Source organism: Eumetopias jubatus, unplaced genomic scaffold (genome assembly GCF_037043125.1).
Source record: "Eumetopias jubatus isolate StellerSeaLion01/CBP00866 unplaced genomic scaffold, mEumJub1_p1.0 scaffold_12, whole genome shotgun sequence".
Taxonomy (NCBI): domain Eukaryota; kingdom Metazoa; phylum Chordata; class Mammalia; order Carnivora; family Otariidae; genus Eumetopias; species Eumetopias jubatus.
In genome coordinates, this window is record NW_028274818.1 from 59,630,711 (window position 1) to 59,652,557 (window position 21,847).

At 37.2% G+C, this 21,847-nt stretch overlaps 1 protein-coding gene across 1 annotated transcript in view; it reads left to right on the top strand.

The window, feature by feature from the left end:
* The window catches only part of FMN2 (formin 2), a 370,643-nt gene that overhangs the window by 75,457 nt on the left and 273,339 nt on the right, over positions 1–21,847 (top strand). The window contains exons 3-4 of the mRNA XM_028111462.2: positions 2,112–2,259; positions 10,333–10,388. Of these exons, the coding sequence (XP_027967263.1) occupies positions 2,112–2,259; positions 10,333–10,388 (204 nt within the window). The remainder of the gene's footprint in view (positions 1–2,111; positions 2,260–10,332; positions 10,389–21,847) is intronic.

Consider the following 21,847-nt stretch of genomic DNA (forward strand, 5'->3'; position numbering starts at 1 on the left):
TTTTGAGATTATCATCGCAGCATTGTGATGTATTACAATCCTGGGGTGTGGCTGAAAAACTAGAGGATTGACCAAAATTTATTGTTGTTGTTTTTTATATGAGGTTTATAAAGTGCTTTTAGCATACTTTGTATTCTGGTGAATTGTGAAATCCTAAGTGAAACTGCTTATCCCCTTGACTATTGCTGCCTTTTTTTATATGGCGCCAAATTTGAGGCTGAGTGGGTCTGTTATTAGGTTGATGGAGCTCTCTAGGCAAGAGTTCCTTTGTCAGGGAAGGTACAGCTTGCCAACTGGGTAGGTGCTTGATTACACTTTCCACGGAAGGTTCATATGCTGCAGACACGAAAGAGGCAGGATTCTCTGCCTAATGGTTGGCCACAGGCAAGGAGACATTCTCAAGCAGTGGCTAGATGGTGCACTGTCAGGGCATCAAGACTTGACATCATCCCTCGCCCAAGTCTTACTCTGTTCTTGGAGGGATGAGGATATCCTCTGACATTTTTGCCAATCCTCATAAATTGAATTACTTTAGTTTCACTAATGAGAGTTTATTTCTAACACCATTTTAATTAAACAAACTACTAATTTCACCAATGAAGAGCTATTTTTGACATTCAGTATGCTAAATAGCAAAGCCTTTGGTGTTGATCAAGATATGAATAGTTGGAAGAGATATGGATAGCTTGGAGATATGAACTGCTTGGCCAGGTCTGAAATGTGGCCGTTTCTTATGTGATTACTAGCCAATCCCAGGAATCTGAATTCTCAATTAGGGCTAACGTCCCTAAAGGTAAAGCTTAAATCTACAGATACATTGCATCTTACTGTCTATGCTGAATGATAGTTTGTGAATTTCTTAGATTAATTTATTAAACACATTATGGAAATAGCAATGCCTGTCCTTGGTTAACCCTGTTTACTTTACAGTCTCAACATGGTGATTATGATATATATATATATATATAGATTTTGTTTTGTTTTTAATTTGCTCTTAACCTCTACCATACTGTTATTCTCTTTGCTTTCTTTATATTGATCAAAAGCTATAGGGAAATATACCTATAAGTAAGGAAAGTGTCACAAAGAGACCTAGGGCCTGCATATATTAAGTGCATGCATCCTAAAATGGTTAAACATGTTATTCTGAAATCCTAATGAGCAGTTTTCCAAGGTGTTTATAAGCCTCAAAGCGGCCTCCTTTGTAAGAGTTTCACTTTGCTCCCTGGCACTAAGTGTAGTTTTGAGCCTTCTTCTCATTCTGTCCAGATTCTGTTGGTCTGCAGCTGGGAAGCACTTTCTTTGCCAGAAGATCCCTGTCCAATTCTCTTATTCTTGGCAGGTTCATTTACTTTTTCATGGTTTCAGTCCTAAACAGTTCCCAGCCTGGACCCAAGATAAGTTGGTTTCCTAGGCTTTTTGTTGTTGAAGGCAAGGACGCTCATACTGCCCTGTGGTGCCCAAGTACAGCCTGTCCTTTGACTTTGCTATAAGCGTTTAAACCGATGTTAAAGGGACATCATATTCAAATGTCTTAAAGATGCTTGTTCAGGGAGTTCTCCGATTGAACGTCTGGATTTTCTGATCTTATAATTCCTTGCAGACCCACATGGCATCTCTACCACCAAGAAAGACTTAGATTTTGCTTTAGAAAAGAAGTTGAGACAAGTATGGCCATGAAGATGAAATGACTATGTGAAAGAATGTTTATGGGGGCGCCTGGGTGGCTCAGTTGTTTAAGTGACTGCCTTCAGCTCAGGTCATGATCCTGGAGTCCCGGGATTGAGTCCCGCATCGGGCTCCCTGCTCAGCGGGGAGTCTGCTTCTCCCTCTGACCCTCTTCCCTCTTGTGCTTTCTATCTCTCATTCTCTCCCTCTCAAACAAATAAATAAAATCTTAAAAAAAAAAGAAAGAATGTTTATGTTATGAGTCTACATTAGATAGTATGCAATGCTTTTTAATGTTTTTTATATACACACACACACGTGGATATATATATATATATGTATATGTGATAGAAAAGATGTAATAATCAAAAAACCTTTTTTTTCTAATTGAATTAAAATAGCTTTACATTTATTTATTTATTTTTTTTCATTTTTAAATATAGCAAGATCAACTTTATACTTGGGCTGCGGTCAGCCAACCCACTCACTCACTGGATTACACAGAAGGGCAGTTTCCCAGGCGAGTCCCGTCTGTTTGGCCCCCATCGAAACCTCCTGATGAAGAACACAGGCTGAAGGATGCTGAAACAGGTGGGACCCCAGGACCAGTGCGTGTTCTGAAAGTGCGTAACATGAAGTACTTATACAGTGCTCACGGGGTAGTGAGTCTGCTTTTCTCTTCTAAGGATTTCTTCGATTACGATCTGCAGCTATCTCAAGTAAAATCACTGGGAGTCTTGTTAAATTGTAAATTCTTATGCTCCACCTTCAGAATTTTAGGGAAGGGGACACTGGAATTATCCAGTTATTATTGTGTATACAAAAGTTTGCGAAGTGCCGCCTCAGGGGGCTGACTGTAGCCACCACCTGAGATGATATGAGCCACATATCCTGTGTGGACTGAGAACTCCAAAGGGAAATTTCTGTCTATTGCCTTCAGAGGTGGTGTCGATCTCACTTCTCCACTCTGGCTCTCTTCCCTTACTGCTTTCCTTGTGCTTTTCTTGATCCTTTTCTTTACCTTCAGAGATAATGGGGACATAGAGATAAAAGGTTCATTAAATCTAAGTTTTAAGTAATCTTTTAAAAACTGTACAGTGTTCAGATGTATTTAGTCTTCTTTAAAATTTTTCTTTTTGGTTGTTTTTCTCTTTGCATCTTTTGTTGTCTTATTTTGTGTTATTGGCTGGGAAGATAGCATGAGATTAATGTCAGCTTTCTATGGAGCCTGAAAGTGGGAGAACACTTTGTGTTTGTCTTAGGAATTAAGAATCGTATTTGAGTAATAATGTTTTATGAAATTTGTTGTTTAATTCCGTTTAAAAAAAATTTCCAATCTGGTATAATAAATTCCTGACTTCTTCTCTGTGGACTGATTCATAAGTGGAGAGTACATTGAAGAGCATTATTACTATTCAGAAATCTACCCCTCACCAAATTTTCCTAAATAGTAGCATGAGTGTTAGAATTAAGAATTTTGATTTTTGGGGGCAACTGGGTGGCTCAGTTGGTTAAGCATCCGACTCTTGATTTTGGCTCAGGTCATGATCTCAGGGTCATGAGATTGAGCCCCGCATTGTGCTCCATGCTCAGCAGGGAGTCTGCTTGAGATTCTTTCTCTCCCTCTCCCTCAGATCCTGCCCCCACTCTCTCTCTCTCAAATAAATAAATCTAAAAAAAAAAAAAAGAATTTTGATTCTTTTTCTCATTGGTTTATAGAGAGAAAGTCATTAATCTGGATTTGTAATAAAAGAGTACAACATAAGAACATGGAGCTTTGTAACCTTGGGCAAATTTCTTAATCCCTGTACTCAGTTTCCTAACATGTAAAATGTCGATAAGAATAGCATCTCCTGCATAGGGCTGTTTTGAGAATTATATGAGATAATGCATGTTAAAGCGTAGAGTTAGAATTCAGGATACAATGTCAGGCTTAGTATAAGTGTTTGCTATTGTTATCATTATTACCATTATCTGATATCTTTACTTATTACTTCCTCATGAGTTCCCTTTGAAACCAACAATGACCCACAGTGTTAAAGATTTTATTCTAGGCCCCTTTCCAAAGTGAATGTAGTGTTTATAATCCTGTTTTTATCCCAGTCTCTGAAGGGATGCATTTACCTTTCTTCTTTCTATAGAAGCCCGGAACGGGGGCCACACCCAACCGTGCCTGTCCCGTTTTAAATGTCTGATGCTTTTGAAACACTGCTTAGTGTTCACTAGGTGGACTATACTCCCTGAAATGAACAACCCATGAGAGAGAGGAGTAAGAAACATTGTACCATGTAGGGCTCTGAGTTTCTTGTAACATAGTACAGTTGATCAAGGGCCAAGGTGTAGAGTTCCTTAATGCATGTATCTTCAGGAATGAAGGGGTTCTAACATGATAATACCTGAAAAGAAAGCAATCACATAAAAGCATATTTAGTTTTAAAAGGGAAAACACACAACTAAAAGTATTGCTCCTGTTAAGTACACTATGTTATTCATGTTAAAAATCACTTTAACTTCTTGGTAGGAAATAGCCCGGTGTAGATATAACAGAATTGATCAGTTTCATTGAGTGCCCTCTTAACAGTTGTCCATGTCTTGTGTTTTACATCATGATTAGTGTGGTGTTTTCATTTTTTTCTTCCCTAGTATGTTTTTCCCCACTTTTTTGAAATATTTATATTTTCCTTTAAAATTTTAAGGCACCTTAAAAAAGTTTCAAAATATTTTATATTATTGATTTTGTATACCAGAGGAGAACTAGACAGAAAGCTAGTGATAATCTAAATTTTAGTTTGGTAAAAGATGATCGTTGGAATGGATACCAGGAACTTTGTAATGTAGTTTTCTCTTTGTTATTTGGTGTAGCCTGCCAAATGCCAGATCAAGTAATTTTTAATATAGTAACTTGTATCCTTTTAAAGTATGCATTCTTAAAGAGGATGATGGAGGTAAGTAGAAAATAATTTTGTGTAGTGACTTGTTTTTCTCCAGTTGATCTGTTATAAACCTCAACAGCCATATAGCGTTCTTTTGTCCAAATGATCTAATGGCATTTTCTAAACTTATCCTGCTGTGACTCTATGGGCCATTCTCATTCTGAGAGCCATACCACCCTCTCCCTTCTAGTCAGTCAGTCAGTTTTAAGAGTGAGAATGTCAATAATATAGCAAAAACCTTGCACAGAATCTACAGCTTTCAAATATATAGATTTGGTGCAAACTTTGATAACATAATTATTAATAGTAATAAACTCTTTGCAGTACACTTAATGATTGGTTGCTCTACATTGTTGTGTAGTGACATCATGGTTAAAACCAGTATGTGCAACATGTGGCCCCTTTCAATTTTAGTTTAAAGTTAAAAGAGTTCAATGACTTTTTTCTTTTGAAGAAGAAGGATTTTTAGTTACATCTTAGAAAACTGAAAACTTGGTTTTGTTTTTGTTTTTGTTTTTTTGTCTTGCGGCTCATTTTCATTGTTGATTACTAATTCACATGTCCAGCTAATTCAGATTTCTCATGCATCTGACTTACATATTTTTGTAATCCCTTCTGTAAGAGAGGCTCTTCTCCACCTTTCATATAATGGTGAAAGAACCAACCCTCCTCTGTAGGGATTGGAAGTGCAGAGGTCAAGGTGAATGAAGCCTTGGTGCCTCTCCCCACCCTCTGTGGTGGTTCTTTTTTCTGGAGTCCCATGGCATTTTATTCATATCTGTATCATTCATATTACTTATGCATTATAATTTTTCTGTTTATACATATCTGTCTTCCTTGGAGACTCCCAACATTTCAAGACCTTTGGGCACATAGTATATGTTTAAATGTTTAAGCCAGTAAATTAAGATCTTTTGTTGAAAGAGATCTAAATAAATATCTCCTTAGCACATTCATGCAGGCATTTGAGAGAGAGTTTTGTGTGTGTGCTGAAATAGCCCATGGACCATTTTTCCAGGCTCAATACCAAATTTCAAAAGTTATTCACTGATGCACAGAAATCAAAGAGATAGTTAACTTTAGTTTTCAAATTTGTGGCGAATGGGGGCAGGATGTCTAGATGTGTATAAGGAATTGATTATTCTTATTGTGTCTTTGAAACATCAAGCCCCTTATCTTTCTCTGAAAATGTAAATGGCCAAGAGGAGTGATATTTAGGAAGGCAATTTGGGGACGGAAAACCCTGGAGGAAACTATGTGGAAGGAGAGGTGGTAGAAACAGGGCAGAGACTTTTTAAATAGAAATCCTAAAAGTCATGGTTACATGCTGGCTGAAAGCAGTGTAACCCGCCTTTGCTCCAGAAAAGATTTGAGCAGCATATAAATATCTAAGGTATACAAAAGGATTACAAAGGAAAATAAATCAAACTGAAAGGAATTTAGGATGGAAGAATAAAATGAAGCCAGGGGTAAGGTAGCACACAAATGTATTGCAGAAGCACTTGGAATTTTCAAAGGTAGTTGGAAATTTTTCCTCAGGTTTAAAGCAAAGAGGGAAATGGGGACAATTCTATAATCATCCCCTGTGTCCATGAGGTTAAAAGCAAAAGTATTTCAGAGAAGCCCTTTTAAGCCCTTTTCTGGCCTTCTATATATAAAAAATAAGTGCTTCTGATGGTTCCTAATAAGATTCTGTGTGATGCAATGCAAACAGTATCATCAACTCATTTCCAGATGTAGTTGAATGCTTTAACAAATATTCAATAGGGGTAATGAAGAAATTCTATAAGGAACCCAGGAAGAGTTTGATAGTGTTCTATTTCTCAGCTTCCCACTTGATCAAGGGATAAAATGTGCTAGAAAAGACTGAAAGATTGACCATGTCTCCTATAGATGATGATGATGATGATGATGATAAACTCTTCTTTTTTTGTCATTTTGGCTTGCATTTCTCTCTTATATATGCAAGCTAAAGCTTGTGTGTCCATATCCTATGTTGGCAATGAGGGGCATATCCATACTGTGAGATAATCAAATAAGCAGAACATAGGGTTGGGCCCTTTTAGGAAAATGACATGTTTAACTCTATCTTCATTTATGGAAGGACATGGTATACCAGAATTAAAAACATCTCCCATAAGTCATACTATTTAAATAAAGTTTAATAAGTTCTCTCTCAATTAAATTGACTAGACTTGAATCAAATTGATGTATATACCATTAGAGAAACTGCATTTTAATAATTTTATGTAAGTGCCTTTTTACTTACAGTGTAAAACTGTTTGGAGACTGCTCAATTCATTTTTCTATAAAAGGCATACTTTATATGCTTTAAAAGGGTGATTTAATTTATTTTCCATTCATAGCAGGGAGGCATATCCTACTTATTTTCTTTCTCCCTATAAATGTAAAACTCATCCAAGTATGTTTTGTTTTACAAGCCATAGGCTTATTTTGTGATGATAAAGAAGAGTTCATCTCTGAAACATGTTTGGAACTGTGGGGAGCCCAGAATTTTAGATTATGAATTATTTAGGACACTTAAAGTTTTGTCAGGAATGTTCTTTCTCCTACTTTGCTTCACAGTGATGTTTGTTTTGTTTTGGTTTTAAAAACAGTCTAGTTTCTGAATTCTTAAAAAGGGAGAGAGAAGGAGTTGGCAGTTTTAAATGTACCTTTGAGAGAGCTCTCACTGGGTTACTCTTTAAAAACAACCATCCTGGTTGATGAATATGTAGTGGGAACTGTCAGTTCTAGAGCTGAGTGGATTTAGAAAGGCAAGTCCAGAAAGCCCCTGGATGCTGGAAGACGAGAGTGTTGGTAACAAGTTTCATGGGAGTTTGTACCTGAGGTGACCATTCTAAGAATGTTAGAACTAAGTGGATTTCTCAGATTCACTTGCCCAGTGACCCTAGCCTTGAGCAGATACTCAGAAACCAGCTTACTTACCATTCGCTGCAAACATGCCATTTTCTCTCTACTCACACCACTCGGTGCCATATCTCATGCTTCTCTTTATTCTCCCCTTCCTATGCCTTCTTTGGTTTTTTTCTTATTTGCCTTCTCCTTAATTTTTATTTTTCTTTTCTCTTAGTTCTCTTCATTTTACCTTTTGTTTTTGCAGTACAGTTATTTTGTGCATCTTTTTCATCTTAACATCTTGACACTCTAGAACTCCTATGCTTCAGTTTATGATTTTGAAGAGAGCATTTTGCCATAAATTTCTCTTAGATGGTTTCTCTTACACTGATTCAAAGAAATAAGTATAGTGGAAGGGGGGGGTGGGGGAATTAATTCATTTCAGGCACCATTTATAATTCGACAGAGGGAAACTAAAAGTTTGGGAGGAGGGGGATTCCAAAAAGTGACTGTCTTTCTAGTTCATTGTTCTGGTAAACTGTATGCATTCTTCTTTGCCATCAGAGCCCAGAGGCTTGCTTTTTAGGGTAGGTCACCAGGCCTAGGGCTATCGGGGAAATGCTAGGAAACACTGTGTGTATTTCTAATGCGAAGAACTGTTGGTGTTCCAACGGGAGATCCTTTGGATTCTCCCTGCGCTATCCAAATAGAAGAGGAAGAAAAGTGTTCTCCGTCAATACAAAGCCCCAGGACCTTATCTAGAGTCTACTGTGTTTGGGGATTTGGAGGTAACTAAAACCAAAAGTGTTCCAGGGTTTGGATTTGCTAATATTAACTGCTGGTTGGTTTTGACGTTAGGATCCTTATTCAAAATTGGCTAACTCTGCTGTTAAGGTCAGAGTACAGATTTGTCGGTATAAGAAGGAAGAATCCCTTTTCGATTACCTCAGTGAAGTCGAATTACTTCTCTGGGAAAATGCTTTGTGTTTTAAGTCCTCTTGTTAATATTCTATTGCCACAGTGACATCTGTTGGTAAGTGACTACTTCATGCTGTTCTCAAGGATTTTTGTTTTGAAAGATACACCTTAAGCCGAGCTGCAGTAAGCAGCTAAAGGCAAAGTGATGTATTTGCCCCTTGTAAAATCCTTACTCCTCTTTTCCCTTTCCCAGGATACCCCCTTTCATGGTTTGATTGTTCTTTTGGTCACTCCTTCCAGTCACTCCTACAATGACTCAGCAAATATTTTAAGCACCTACTGTGTGCCAGACACTATTCTAGATGCTGCGGATATAAGGGGAAAAAAGTGCAAAAATCCCTGCCTTATGTTCTAGTGGAGTAAGAGAATTAAAATTAGGAGGCAAACAAGTGGATTAGGTAGTGTGTTACGTGATGTTCCATGTTACAAAGAAAGTAAGAGAGAATGAGGGGTGCTAGCAGTGGATGGGACTGCCGCGTTGTTAAAACGAGTGCTGAAGTCTGGAACAAAGCCCTAGAGAAGGGGCAAGGCAGAGGGGGATATGCAGAGACCCTGTGGAGGGAACATGGCAGCATGTTAAAGGGTAGCGAGAAGGCCAGTGTGGCCACAGCCCAGTGCGCAGGTGGGGAAAGGCAGAGGTGGTCAGACAGGTCAGGGACTGTGGACAGATGAAAGAAGGTCACTGGGCCTGTGCCGAGACTGTGCTTTAGTCTCAGTGAAATGGAAACTTTCCATGTAGTTTAACAATATGTTATAAAATTTATTTATTATTATTATTTTTTAAGATTTTATTTATTTATTGACAGAGATATAGTGAGAGAGGGAACACAAGCAGGGGTAGTGGGAGAGGGAGAAGCAGGCTTCCCGCGGAGCAGGGAGCCTGATGCGGGGCTCCATCCCAGGCCCCTGGGATCCTGACCTGAGCCGAAGGCAGATGCTTCACGACTGAGCCACCCAGGCGCCCCAGTATGTTATAAAATTTAAATGATAGGCACCTTTTATTTTTCTATAGCATTGTTACATGTATCAACTAAAATGCTGCTAAAATAGGAATTAAATTATCCTCAAGAGTGACTGCTATTTCTTGTCAAGTGTCTGGTCTTCATGCCAGTTGGGGGTGGGGAGCAGTGTGATAGGAGACAAGCTCTAGTCTTCTGCTTCCCACCAATTGCTTATATTATGCGCCTCTGATTTCTCAGCTGTAAAATGTGAACAGTAGACACGAGGAGTTGTTCTCAGACTCTACTCCGTGGAGCACTGGGGATTTCTGAAGGCCCTTTTGTTTTTAAACTTTCATGCAAGCTTCCTTTAGAAGAAATCTGTCCCTTAGCTTAAAAAATAATCCTGGAATTGGTTATCCCTTAGGTTTTCCAGCAGGAATTTGCAGTCTCATAGACTCTTAAGTGACAAAGGGAGGAACGAAATCCCTTTAGAACCCCTTATTACTAATGCCTCTTGGTGGGTGGTGGAATTAGAAGGTAATTTGTCAATAGTCCGATAAGACAATTGAATTCTATCTTTCAAGGTTGGTGAGCTGGCTTCTTTCATTGTGCAGACTTTAGCTAAGTGAAAAATATAATAAGTGAATGTTTCAATAGGTACTTCCTGGCCCAAAAAAGAAGCTGGCAATTGGGAACAATAATGATTGATGTGTCAAGAAGGACATGAGGCTATTCTAATTTTAAAAATAATGACGTGTTAGTCATTATATGTGTTATATATACTGAAAAATAGTCATATCCTCCTAATACGGAAGTATAATTGGAAGATAAATGGGATGTTTTTGGTACTTCTGGTTAAAGATATGTTTTAGTTAGTTTTGTTTTCTGGGTGAGGAAATGGGGGAAATTTTCTTATTTAAGATAACTGACTGTCTTCTTCTTTTCCAAACCAGAATCTCAGTCCGCTGTTTTGGAAACTCCAAAAAAATGTTCAGATGCTGTTCAGCGGGTAAGAAGAGCTTATTAGGATGTCGAATCCTACTCTCTTTCTTTCTTACTTTCTCTCTTAATTGTCTTAAAATTGTGACAGACTCTGATTTATTTTTTCATCTGCCAGCTAGCTTAGGTCACCCTTATTTCTCTAAGCCTTTAGGGGAATCCAGTCATGTGGAAGGGGATGTTTTCTTCCATTTAGGCTTTGCAAGGAAAATCAACCTTGAAGTGGAACTGAGTACAGGCTTTTTAGAGGCTGCATCATTCTATATCTGGCCAAAGACTTGGGCCTGACAGCAGCTGGTTCCAGCAGGAAATGGCGGCCATTCCAGATGTCACATGGAGATGTGCCTGGCTGAACTAACAGTCACATGGATACGAGTTTTAAAAAAAATGCCACAGCTTTTCTAAAATCAGATCATATTCTTAAGTTGCTTTGGTGGATGAAACATTAGGGTCTGTTTAATTTCCACAGAAACCTTTATATGGTTACTAAAAAAGCCAAATTTTATGTGTTTTTTTTCTTATGTCAAAATACTAGTAAAAAAAGACTGCAAGAAAGGAAAAACTTATATGTAATAGTAATTGTGGATAGCAGTTGTTCTTTTGGATACAAAACCATTTTTTTTTTAAATGTATTTATACTTTCTCCCAACAAATCTTTCGAAAATCACTTAGTATTAGAAACTGTCAGTAAGAAGAGCCTGTCCTCCAGCGTGGTCTAGTAGAAGAGAAGACTCTCATCAGGTTCTAGGCCCAGCTCGGTTTCTGGTTAGTATGTAACAACATACCAAGCTATCTGGGACATAGTATTTTTCTCTGTAAAATTAAAGAATTTCATGGTTTTTTGAGAACTTTCCCAAGTTAAAAGATGGCTTCCCTTTTAAAAAGCGGCAGTCCTGCATTGTACATGGAAAGTTGTGCTCCCCCTGGAGGAGAAGTGAGGGTATAACATTGGTCAAGAACTTTATTTTAAAACTTACTCATATTTAAAAAAATACAGCTATAAAGTTATTACAATACTACTGACACATGCACTATACTTTTCACCCCTATGACTTATTTATTTTATTACTGGAAGTTTGTACCTCTTAATCCCCTTCACCTGTTTTACGTATCTGAAACTAATATGTCAACTCTACTTCAATTAAAAAAATAATTGGGGCGTCTGGGTGGCTCAGTTGGTTAAGCATCTGTCTCTTGATTTCAGCTCAGGTCATGATCTCAGAGTCCTGAAATTAAGGTGGGGCTTGGAGCCTGCTTAAGACTCTCTCTCTCCCCCTCTGTGCCGTCCCACGCTGCGTGCGCGCGCTCTCTCTCTCAATTAAAATAATAATAATTCAAAAATGTAGATACATTGGCCATTATTTTAACATTAAGGACACTCTTAAGAGTAGTGTCATAAAACATGTTCTTCTAGTTTTTTTAAAAAAGATTTTATTTATTTATTTGAGAGAGAGAGAGAGAAAGAGAGAGAGAGCGCGCGCGCACGAGATCCAAGAGGGTCAGAGGGAGAAGCCGACTCCGTGCTGAGCAGGGAGCCCGATGCGGGACTCGATCCCGGGACTCCAGGATCATGACCTGAGCCGAAGGCAGTCGCTTAACCAACTGAGCCACCCAGGCACCCAGTTCTTCTAGTTTTTTGTCAGAGCAGAGACCTACATGAGGCCAGGGCACTTGGAGATGGGGAGATGGTTGGTGTTCTCAGCTGACGGTTATTTAATTAACTGTGTAATGATTAGCCACCAGTATTGAGATGAAGAAAGCTAAAAAGAGGTAAAGTGAAATAAATTCAGAAATAATTAAGAAAAACAGTGCCCTCAAAATATCCTCTCATTTTTTTACAGGCTTTTTTTTTTTTTTTTTTTTTTTTTGAGGCATGACTAAGTTGTGATCTGTGATAATATATTAGATTTTTCTAAATTCTTATTTCCAGGGCATATGTTACTGAATTTTTGTTATATATGATAATGCCAAAGAAAGCCTCAACAAAACATAATCTATACTATCAAAAATGATAAACATGTGCAACATTGCTCTATATATTAAGACTCAAGATATCCATGTGGGTAAAATTACAGTGATTTTTCTATTTCTCTTGAACTGTGAACCATGGTAAAATATATTATAATAAGCAGAAAACCTGATGCACTGGGTGATTTACAAATGCTTGACGTTACAGCTTTGGAAACTCAAGGGTGAATTAGATTGGTTTAAATTTCACATCTTCTTTCCTTGTTGCCAGTGAACTCTTAGAAGACAGAAAATACAATTAATTGAGAGGTAACAATATTTGGAAGCAGCTGAGGTTAAGTCCTCAACAATGACATCGCTTACTTTCTTTGTCATAAGTTTACTTATGGATTGGTTCTTTTCTTAGATATGCATATGTTTCATAAGTGCTTAAAGTAACTGGCCATCAAAGGGATACAGGAAACTAGAATTAATTACCAATCTACTGTGCACATACTCTTTTACTGTATTATGTTATGCAATTCTTACAATAGTCCTTTAAAGTAACTAGTATAATTCATATTTAACTCATACAGAAAAAGATGTTTATAGTAGTTCACTTCCTTTCCCTCACTTTCACAAAATTAAGAAAGGGTTAAGAGCCAGGATTTGAATATAGGTCTCTTTGATTTTATACCTCATATTTGCTACACTCTGATAAAAAATTATACTTTTACGTGAGGAATTGCCCTATGGCTATTGCCAAAATCATTTAGATTGGTAGACGAGAAGTTTATTTTCAAAGTTATTCTATTGTATTTAAACTCTTATCATTTGTAAGGGTCAGATGTCAAGATATGTTTCAGAGGCACGTAGAGAGACTCATTAGCTTACCTGTACGTTTTTAAGTTTTAGTATAACTTTGGTATGCTAAATTGTGCCAATTTTGCTAACTTCAGTGTTTCACTGCTCTTTAAAAAGAAAAAAAAAACCCTTAACAATTTTCGTGTAAAGCACCTTGCTTTTTTCTTCTTAGTCACTAGATGGCAGTTCTGTATCTCTATAAATTACCACTACTGAAGGAAATGCGAGGTTTTAAGCCAGTTTGTTCTGTATGAGTGATGAACAGAAGAGGGTTTCTTGTCCATCCCAGGCTGCCTGCGTTATTCTGTGGTGGTAATGCGAGATCTCTAGGACTGCTTAGTCAGAGGCATGGAGCAGGGTTGGAAAGCGCCCTCTAAGTTTTTCTTCAGATGTGAGTTCAGGCACCTGTTCTCTCAATCTGAGCACACTGGAATTTATTGAATGAGTTTTGACTTTTACTCTCTCCCTGTAGTTAATAATTCCGAGAGCTCCATATCCCTAGAAAAAAACACATGACTCATAAGGCCTTTTCTCAACTAAAAGGAGGTAAAGGCTGTGGTGTTGCCAGAGAATCTGATGCTTAAAGCAAATATAGCTGACATTCAAGCAAAAAGAAAGAGCTATCTATGGCTTTCTCCCTGAGGGCTTTTATTGACGGCCCTATGGAATTAGAAGGTTTTCAGATAAAAGTACATTATTTAGGACCTCATTTATTGATTATTTATTTTCAAGTGATACACTCTGAAAATCTGCTATGTCGAAAGGATTATTTCAAAGAACTGTAATAGGACTCTCTTTTCAATTCTATTTTATATTTTTTGGTATTTGAAATACTGAGCTATAAACCCTTTCATATTCTGCAATATATAATTATCTCTAAAAATGTTTGTTCCTATGTTAAAGATTAATATACAATAGCAAAATGGGTTACTGCCAAATTTTTAAGTTATTTTTTGCTTTTGAAATTATAATTGACCCTTGAACTAGTGTGTGTGTGTGTGTGTGTGTGTATATATATATATACATATATAGTGTATATAGCGACCCTTGAACTAGTGTAGTTTGAACTGTGCAGGTTCATTTATATGTAGATTTTGTTCCCCAAAATATAGTACTATAAATGTATTTTCTCTTCCTTATGATTTTCTTAATAATATTTTCTTTTTTCTAACTTAGTTTATGGTAAGAATGCAGTATATAACGCATATGACATACAAAATATGTGTTAATCATCTGTTTATGTTATGGCTAAGGCTTCCAGTCTATAGGTAGTTAAGTTTAGGGGGAGTCAAAAATAATACATGCATTTTTGACTGTGTGGGTGGTTGGTGCCTCTAACTCTCATGCTGGTCAAGAGTCAACTGTACGTATAAAATTGTGTTTTGAAGCATTTTCCTAAAACTCCTCACACCTTTCTAATGCAAATGGACTAGATGAAAGGTGCATAGAATAAAACTTGATCTTTTAAAAATTCAAGCTTTGGGTAAGAACTGATAATATCAGGCAAATGAAAGTAGTCTCTCTACACATTATGGTTTTTATTAATTGTGAATAGCCACATCTATTACTAAGTCCTGGATAATAAAAAGAAATTAAACAGTATCAGCACTCTTAGCCCATATGTTGGATTATTTATATGTAAATAAATTCTCAAAGGTCAGCAACATGCTTATGACTTGAGATCACTGGCAAAATCTTATCTCAGTCCAATTTTAACCTCCTTTGAAATTGGCTTACAAACTCTTCTCTTAGGATCCTGCTCTGATCAGCTCCTGGGTCCCCTTGATGCCTAATTTGATTGCAAACTTATTTGAGGAATTAAATATTCTTTCCCATTGGTTCTCCTTAAAGTGTCTGTTATAGTGCTCTTCATACAATAACCACTCAGTACAATTTATTATTAGTTTCAGAAACATCTTTTTTTGGGGACAAATCAAGGAAACAGATGTGAGTAATTGTGAGGTAGCCTAGTTGATGGTGCTTGAGGGATTACTCACATGTGTCTTGGCATCGAAAAGTTTAGAGAATAAAAGAAGTATTGGTCAGATCAAAAGAAAGTATTGGTCAGATCACTGAATATTCACTCAGTGGGGTGAATATAATTCTAAAAGGATAATGATGAAGACTTACAAAAACAAGAAGCCACTTGAATTTTGTTGGAACATATCACACATATCAAAGGGTTGGAAAAACATTGTTTAATGTAAGTTCCTTCTAAACTCTATGGCAAAAAGCAATATGAATTTCCATGGTTATTAAAAACCTACAAAATGATGATTTACAAGACAAGTAAACAACTAAAATATAAACCAGGGTAAGAAAAATAGGGGTTAAAGGAGAGAGGGAGAGAGATGGCTGAGGGAAGAAAACATGAGTCAGTCTAGTCATCCTTGAAATTTACCTCAGACTGATCATTCTTAGGTGTTTCACAAACACTTCGACCCAGTGAGTCTGGGGAGGGGCAGGGTGAGAGGTGGTTGGGAAGGGTAGAGATGCAGGACACCCTGGTGGAGGCACTGACATTGAAAATGGGTAGCATTTGGGCAAGGTATTTACCAGAATATGTTAAGGGGAAGAAAGGATTTTTCTGGAAAATATATTTTCATTTTGTGGAAACCCCCAACTAGCTCACAGAAAAATGTAGACATTTTAACTTCAGAAATAAAGAGAAAAGAAACTGTTCTGTTAATTTTAAGAATGAAAAGCAGTTAGCATCTGGAAAACAGTTAAAATTTGAGATGAGAATATGAGGAAAGAATTAGATATTACACTTTGTTTTCACTTTTCTCTAGGGCAGTAGGGCTGGGAGGTGAAATGAAGTTACATCTTTGTTCTGTTGAGTGGTTAGATGGTATATACCTCATTTGTGCCATACAACACTGTTGATGTCCTATAGAGAATGACAAATTGTTCAAGCAGCTGATCTGAAAGAGTAGCTGAGCCGATAAAAGTTCTTAACTTACAATAGTTGCTTATCCTTTATTGGACATCTGTTGAAGTACTATGTACAAGGTATTTGTGGTAGGTATTGAAGGAAATACAAATGGCTATAAGGTCCCAGGCTCTTCTGTATACAGGAAATGATTTGTAGGATATAATGTGATTCTGTTGAGGTGTTTAATATAATGTATTGCAGAACTTAAAAAAAAGGAATATTGTTGAGAAATTGTTATTAAGGACAACTTCTTAGGAAGGGTGCAACTAGTGATCATTTTTGGACAGGTGGAGGGAAGGAGAGTGAGAATTTCAGATGAGAAAAGAGAATAACGGCACAGGAGTGAAAGTGAATATGGCATTTTGGCAGGGGGCTTGGGAGAGGACATGATAGGCACGGTAGTCCAGGTGACCAGCTGATGTTAAGAGTTGGCTCAGTTCACTCCTCTAGCAACCCAGCTTTCCTTTCCACCTCCTGGGCCTCTGCCCATGGCCCAGTCTTATCTGGATTGCTGGGATAGTCCCCAACAGGGCTCTGTACTTCCTCTCTTAATCCCCTCTAATCTTTCCTCCACAATGCCTTGAGTGATTTTTCTAAAATCCAAATTTACTTATGTCTGATATCTGCTAAGACTCATTTAATGACTGTTCCTAGCATTTGAGAAAAAAATCAGACTCCTGAGTTTGACATACAGGCTTTTCCTTGCCATCCTCCATCCTTAGCCTTACCACCAACTATTTCCTACGTTTGGTTTGTTCCACTCTGAAAAACATGCCCTAGTTTTCTGAAAAATAACCCAATATTAGGATCCTTCATATCTGTCTTTTTATATGTTTCTTTGGTACTCCTACCCCCCCCCCCTTTAAAATCTAGTTAATTCCTGTTTCTTAATCTAAACTCATGTTAAACTTTACTTCCACTTAGACACTTTCCCTGAGACTTCAATCTGGAGAGTCCTTTTGGCATCCCTACTCTGGGACCCCCTATACTTATCTTGCTTTTCTGTAATGGTTGAATTATGCATGTCTCATAGACAGTTGAGCTCCTTAAAACCAAGACTGTCCTTATTTTCTTTGTCCCTCCTGTATCTAACATAGCACCTGACATTTTTTAGGAGCTCGGAAAAATATTTGATGAATGGCTAATTAGTAGGAGACCACACTGACTAGAGCAGGGGGTGCTTATTGGGGAGTGATAGAAAATTTGCCTCTATTCATACATGGTGATTGAGGATATGGACTTTGGACCAGTTTCCCTGGGCATAAATACCACTTTTTTAACTGGCAAATCTGAGCACAGTATTTTGCTCTCTGTGCCTTAGTTTCCTCATCTATAAAGTTTTATCATAAGGGGTTTCGTGAGATTTAAATGCATTAATTTAAGTGCGTTCATTTAAAAGCATTAATTTATGTGCTCCTGGAACATAATAGGCCCTCAGAATGTTAGCTGTTACTATCATTGTTGTTATATCCGGTTTTGAAAGTTGCTTTCATAATTGAGTTGATCCTCTTTATTCATAGATTCTGTATTTGCAGAATACATATCCACAATGTTTGTAGCCCTAAAATCAATACTCACAGGGCTTTCATGTTCATCTGTAGACATGCACAAAGTGGGGAGCAATTTGAGTTGCCCTACATGCACTTTCCCAGCTGAGGTGGAACAAGGTGACACTCTGCCTTTTTGTTTCAGCTCATACTATAAAAAATATCCTTTTTGCAATCCATTTAGTGCCATATATATATATATTTTTTGCCTCTTTGTGCTTTTTGTTGGTCTCGCTGCTTAAAATGGCCCCCTGGGCATAGTACTGCAGGGATGTCTAGTGTTCCCACGTGCAGGAAAGTGTGACATGCCTCACGGAGGCGATGCATGTATTAGATATGCTTCATTCAGAGAAGAGTTATAATGATATTGTGTGAGTACAATGGCAGTAAATCCACAATATATATTACATGAGATGACTTTAAACAGAAATGTAGAGAAAACAACGTTGCGTATCGATCAGTTGATGAAAATGTGGCCAAAGGCTTGTAGAAACCTAACTCTGTGTTTTCCTTAGGATCCATGGTTGAATGTTCACTAATTCATTATTCACTTTATAGAGTATAACAACTGTGAATAATGATAATTGACTGAATCTATGTAATTCTCACAGTATCCCTTTGGAGTAGGGCAGGGTATGTAGTAGGATATCCACTTTTTACAGGCTATGAAAGACCTTATAAACCAAGTAGAGAATTTAAAATGTCTTATGAGTAGCATATGAACATAAGAGCCGTAAGTTTTTGAGCAAAAAAGCACATGAGTTGACATACAATTTCCTGGCAAGAGAATGTAGAATTAATAGGAGGAGGGTAAGTAGAAGCAGGAAGGAGGACCAGTTATTAAACTCTCGATGTATCCCCACTGTCAGGTAAGGAGGATCTAGACTAAGGTGCTGTTCTGATAAAAGGGAAGGTAGCGGCCAAAAGTTGAAACAATAGTTAGCCAAAGGTAACCATATTTAGCGTATGCATTGACTGTAGTTCTCAAAGTGTGGTCCAGCAGCATTAGCATTACTTGGCAACTGGTCAGAAATGAAAATTCCCAGGCCCTGCTCCAGACCTACTGAATTGGAAACTCTGAGGGTGGGAACTAGCAATTTGTATTTTAACAAGTCCTCCGTGTGATTCTGGTACACGTTATGAGCTCAATGGATTAGAAAAAGTGATCGAAGTATATTACTATGCCTAGACGAACTGCAAGACAGGGAGTTAATATTTCTTTGCAAATCAGTGCATTTTAAATTTAAGGAAAATATAGTGTAATCAAAAAGCAATGATAGCTAAGCAGTCACAATATGGAAGTGAAGTATTGATGGGAGAGGAAAACTTGGAAATAATCATATAGAGATCAAGACTAAAGACATAAAAATCGATGTTCTCTCCCAGCGTATATAGAGAGGTTAGTGGGCTAAGGACAAAGTCTTCGGAGTTACTGTAGGTTTGGTACACTACACCCCAAAAAAAATCCAAAGGAGGGAACGGAGAAAAAGAAATGGGAAGGAGAGAGTATAAAATTATAGACAAGAAGAAGAGTAGGAGGGATTACTGGGACAGCAATTGCAGGAGAACATCAGGGTTGAAAGGCAGCCCGACCACTCTGGCTAACGTTTCTAACCCATCCCATTCGATTTCTTCCAAGCTTTGCTTTTTATGAAGTCTTTCATGTTGGAGATTAGTTGTGTGTTAAGGAAGGAAGGTGGTGAGGAGGTGGAACGCTGAGTTGCACTTTATAACCACAGAGCATTAATGAAAATGAAACTATCATAAAATAGTGTTTTTCTTCCTTGTGCTGTTTGGGACTATATTGCTTTAGAGTGTGATCCAGAATGTTGCCACAACTCTAGCTCAGATAACTAGAGAGAAAATTCAGAGATGTAGGGGAACCAAAAAGGCAGGTTCTCTTTGCTGTGTCTTTCTCTTTTTCCTGACCCCCTTTCCCAAACATGTTTATTACTTCTACTTTGGTTATTCACTAATGATGTTGACGTTCCATCGATCAAATTGTTATCCACTATTGCAATAAAGAGATGTTAAAAGGAATACAGCCAATTATGAGTTCTAACTAATCCCTCTCCCTCATGTTTCTCATGTATGCAATGAAGGGATTGGAAGAGATTGTCATCCATTCCGGTTTGACAGTATCATAATTTCACTAGTTCTTTTCATTGTAAGGATTCCAGAGGTGCCATTTTAGCTCTCTATGTGTGAAGCTCTTCTTTTCCATAATATGTTCTTCTTTAAGAAGACCTAGGTAAGTTATTTTCTACTTACCATATGTTCTGATATTCCCTCCTTTCTTGAAATTCCTTTTCAAACTTGAAATTGATGGTACTTTATTTTTATCTATAATCTTATCTATTTAAAACCTGGATTTGCTTTCCTGTAGAATCATGTATAGCATGTGTTGGCTTATTGTAAATCTGGAATGCCATTGGTTTGTTCAAAAACCTTAGAATGTTGTTTAGAATTTAGATCATGACAAATAGAGAATTTATATGCTTCTGTGAAGAGTAGGATTTATATTTTACAGATGTCCAGAGGTATCCTAACTTGGCAGTAACATGGCCTTAGAATTTAGCAGAACTTGAAAATCTGAATATGATAGAAAATAAACTACATATCTCATATTAACACTTACAAAATAAATTATCACAGTATTAACTTACCAATAGCTGTTTTTATATTCCAGGCTCTGAAAGTATCTTGCTTACATTATAAACATCATAAAGTTTCAAAGACAAAGCAAATTAACTTTTCAGCAAAAGCTTTACTTGAGTGTATCTTGGCTTCCTTTTTGACAGTTTTAGCCTTAATGTTACATTAATGTTTCTTTTTCTGGGAATCAGATAATCTTGTAATTGGAAAAAAATTTTGGTGAACATTTTATTTTTTAATGGAAACTTGTATTTTGTGATATGCAAGTGTTCAAACAATTTATAAGAACTAACCATCACCACCCACATATAAGATTATACAGGAATGGAAGAATTTTGGCTGGTGTATTGTATATAATTGTTCAGCCAAAGTGGATGGCAGACTTTACTGCTTATAATGATTTAGGGGATTGAAGTAATATTTTAAAATACAAACAATCTCAACATTGGTAATATATAAGGTATATTAGATACTGTTTTGAATAACTAAAATAAATTTGTTATCTTTCTTCCATTTATAGGGACGTACCCATTATTTGGATTCTGTGAAAAATTATAAAGATTACTTTTTTTCTACTCTCCTTTTAAAAAATTTGTTTATTTTAACTTTTAATAGTGAGAACCATTAGCGTTGGATAAACTGTCACACGATTACTGGAAATGCTGTCTTTTTGAAAAGTGTAGAAGTCTAAAGATAATAGAAAGTACGTTTTACTACTGTCAAATCCTTTGAGGATCTGATAGGCCTCTATCTAGTTATACCCCTAAAGAGATGGAAGATTAAGTACCAGGCACAGGACACAAGGAACAGGCTCTCAACTTGAGGGCCTTCCATGGACCACAGAGTGCCTGGCAGGCTCTTAGAGATTAAATCTGAGCTTTGTGGGTGGGCCCTGAGAGGACTTTTGTTCAAATGGCCAGAGAATAGACAGTATTTTTTTTTCTTGATAATAACTATTATTTACCATATAAATTTCTTTAATAATCTTTGAAAAAAATAAAAAATATACCCAAATAGAAACCAGCTCTTAACTGCTGATAGGCACCACAGCCTTGGCTAAATAGCTCTATAGAACGCCTCAGCTGATGGAATTGGTACTCTCTGAGAGCCAGCCAGCCCTCTACTGATAGCCCTGGATAAGGAAGGTCAGATAAGATTCTTTGAAGACTCTCAGCTCAATTCAGAACCAAAAATCTTACATACATTTGGCTACTCTGTAAGAATAGATGGCTGACCTTATTTTATGGGTTAATCAGTTAATGTTTGAGATGAGCTTACTTGCTGTTTCCTGGAATGGAGAAGGAAGATTGTAACATTGATTTGGGCTGGGATTTTGAAGGTAAAGATCGGGTCATAGAGGGGAATCAGGATTTCAGCAAATTGTTTTTCTGTTCTCTCTACATTGGGATTAATGTAAGAAGCACATAGTCTCTCACTCCAACTTTTTTCCATGTCCTCTATCTGTAATAATTATCTCTACACAACAATTCTCTGCACAAATGTCAGCCTTTTGTCTTTGCA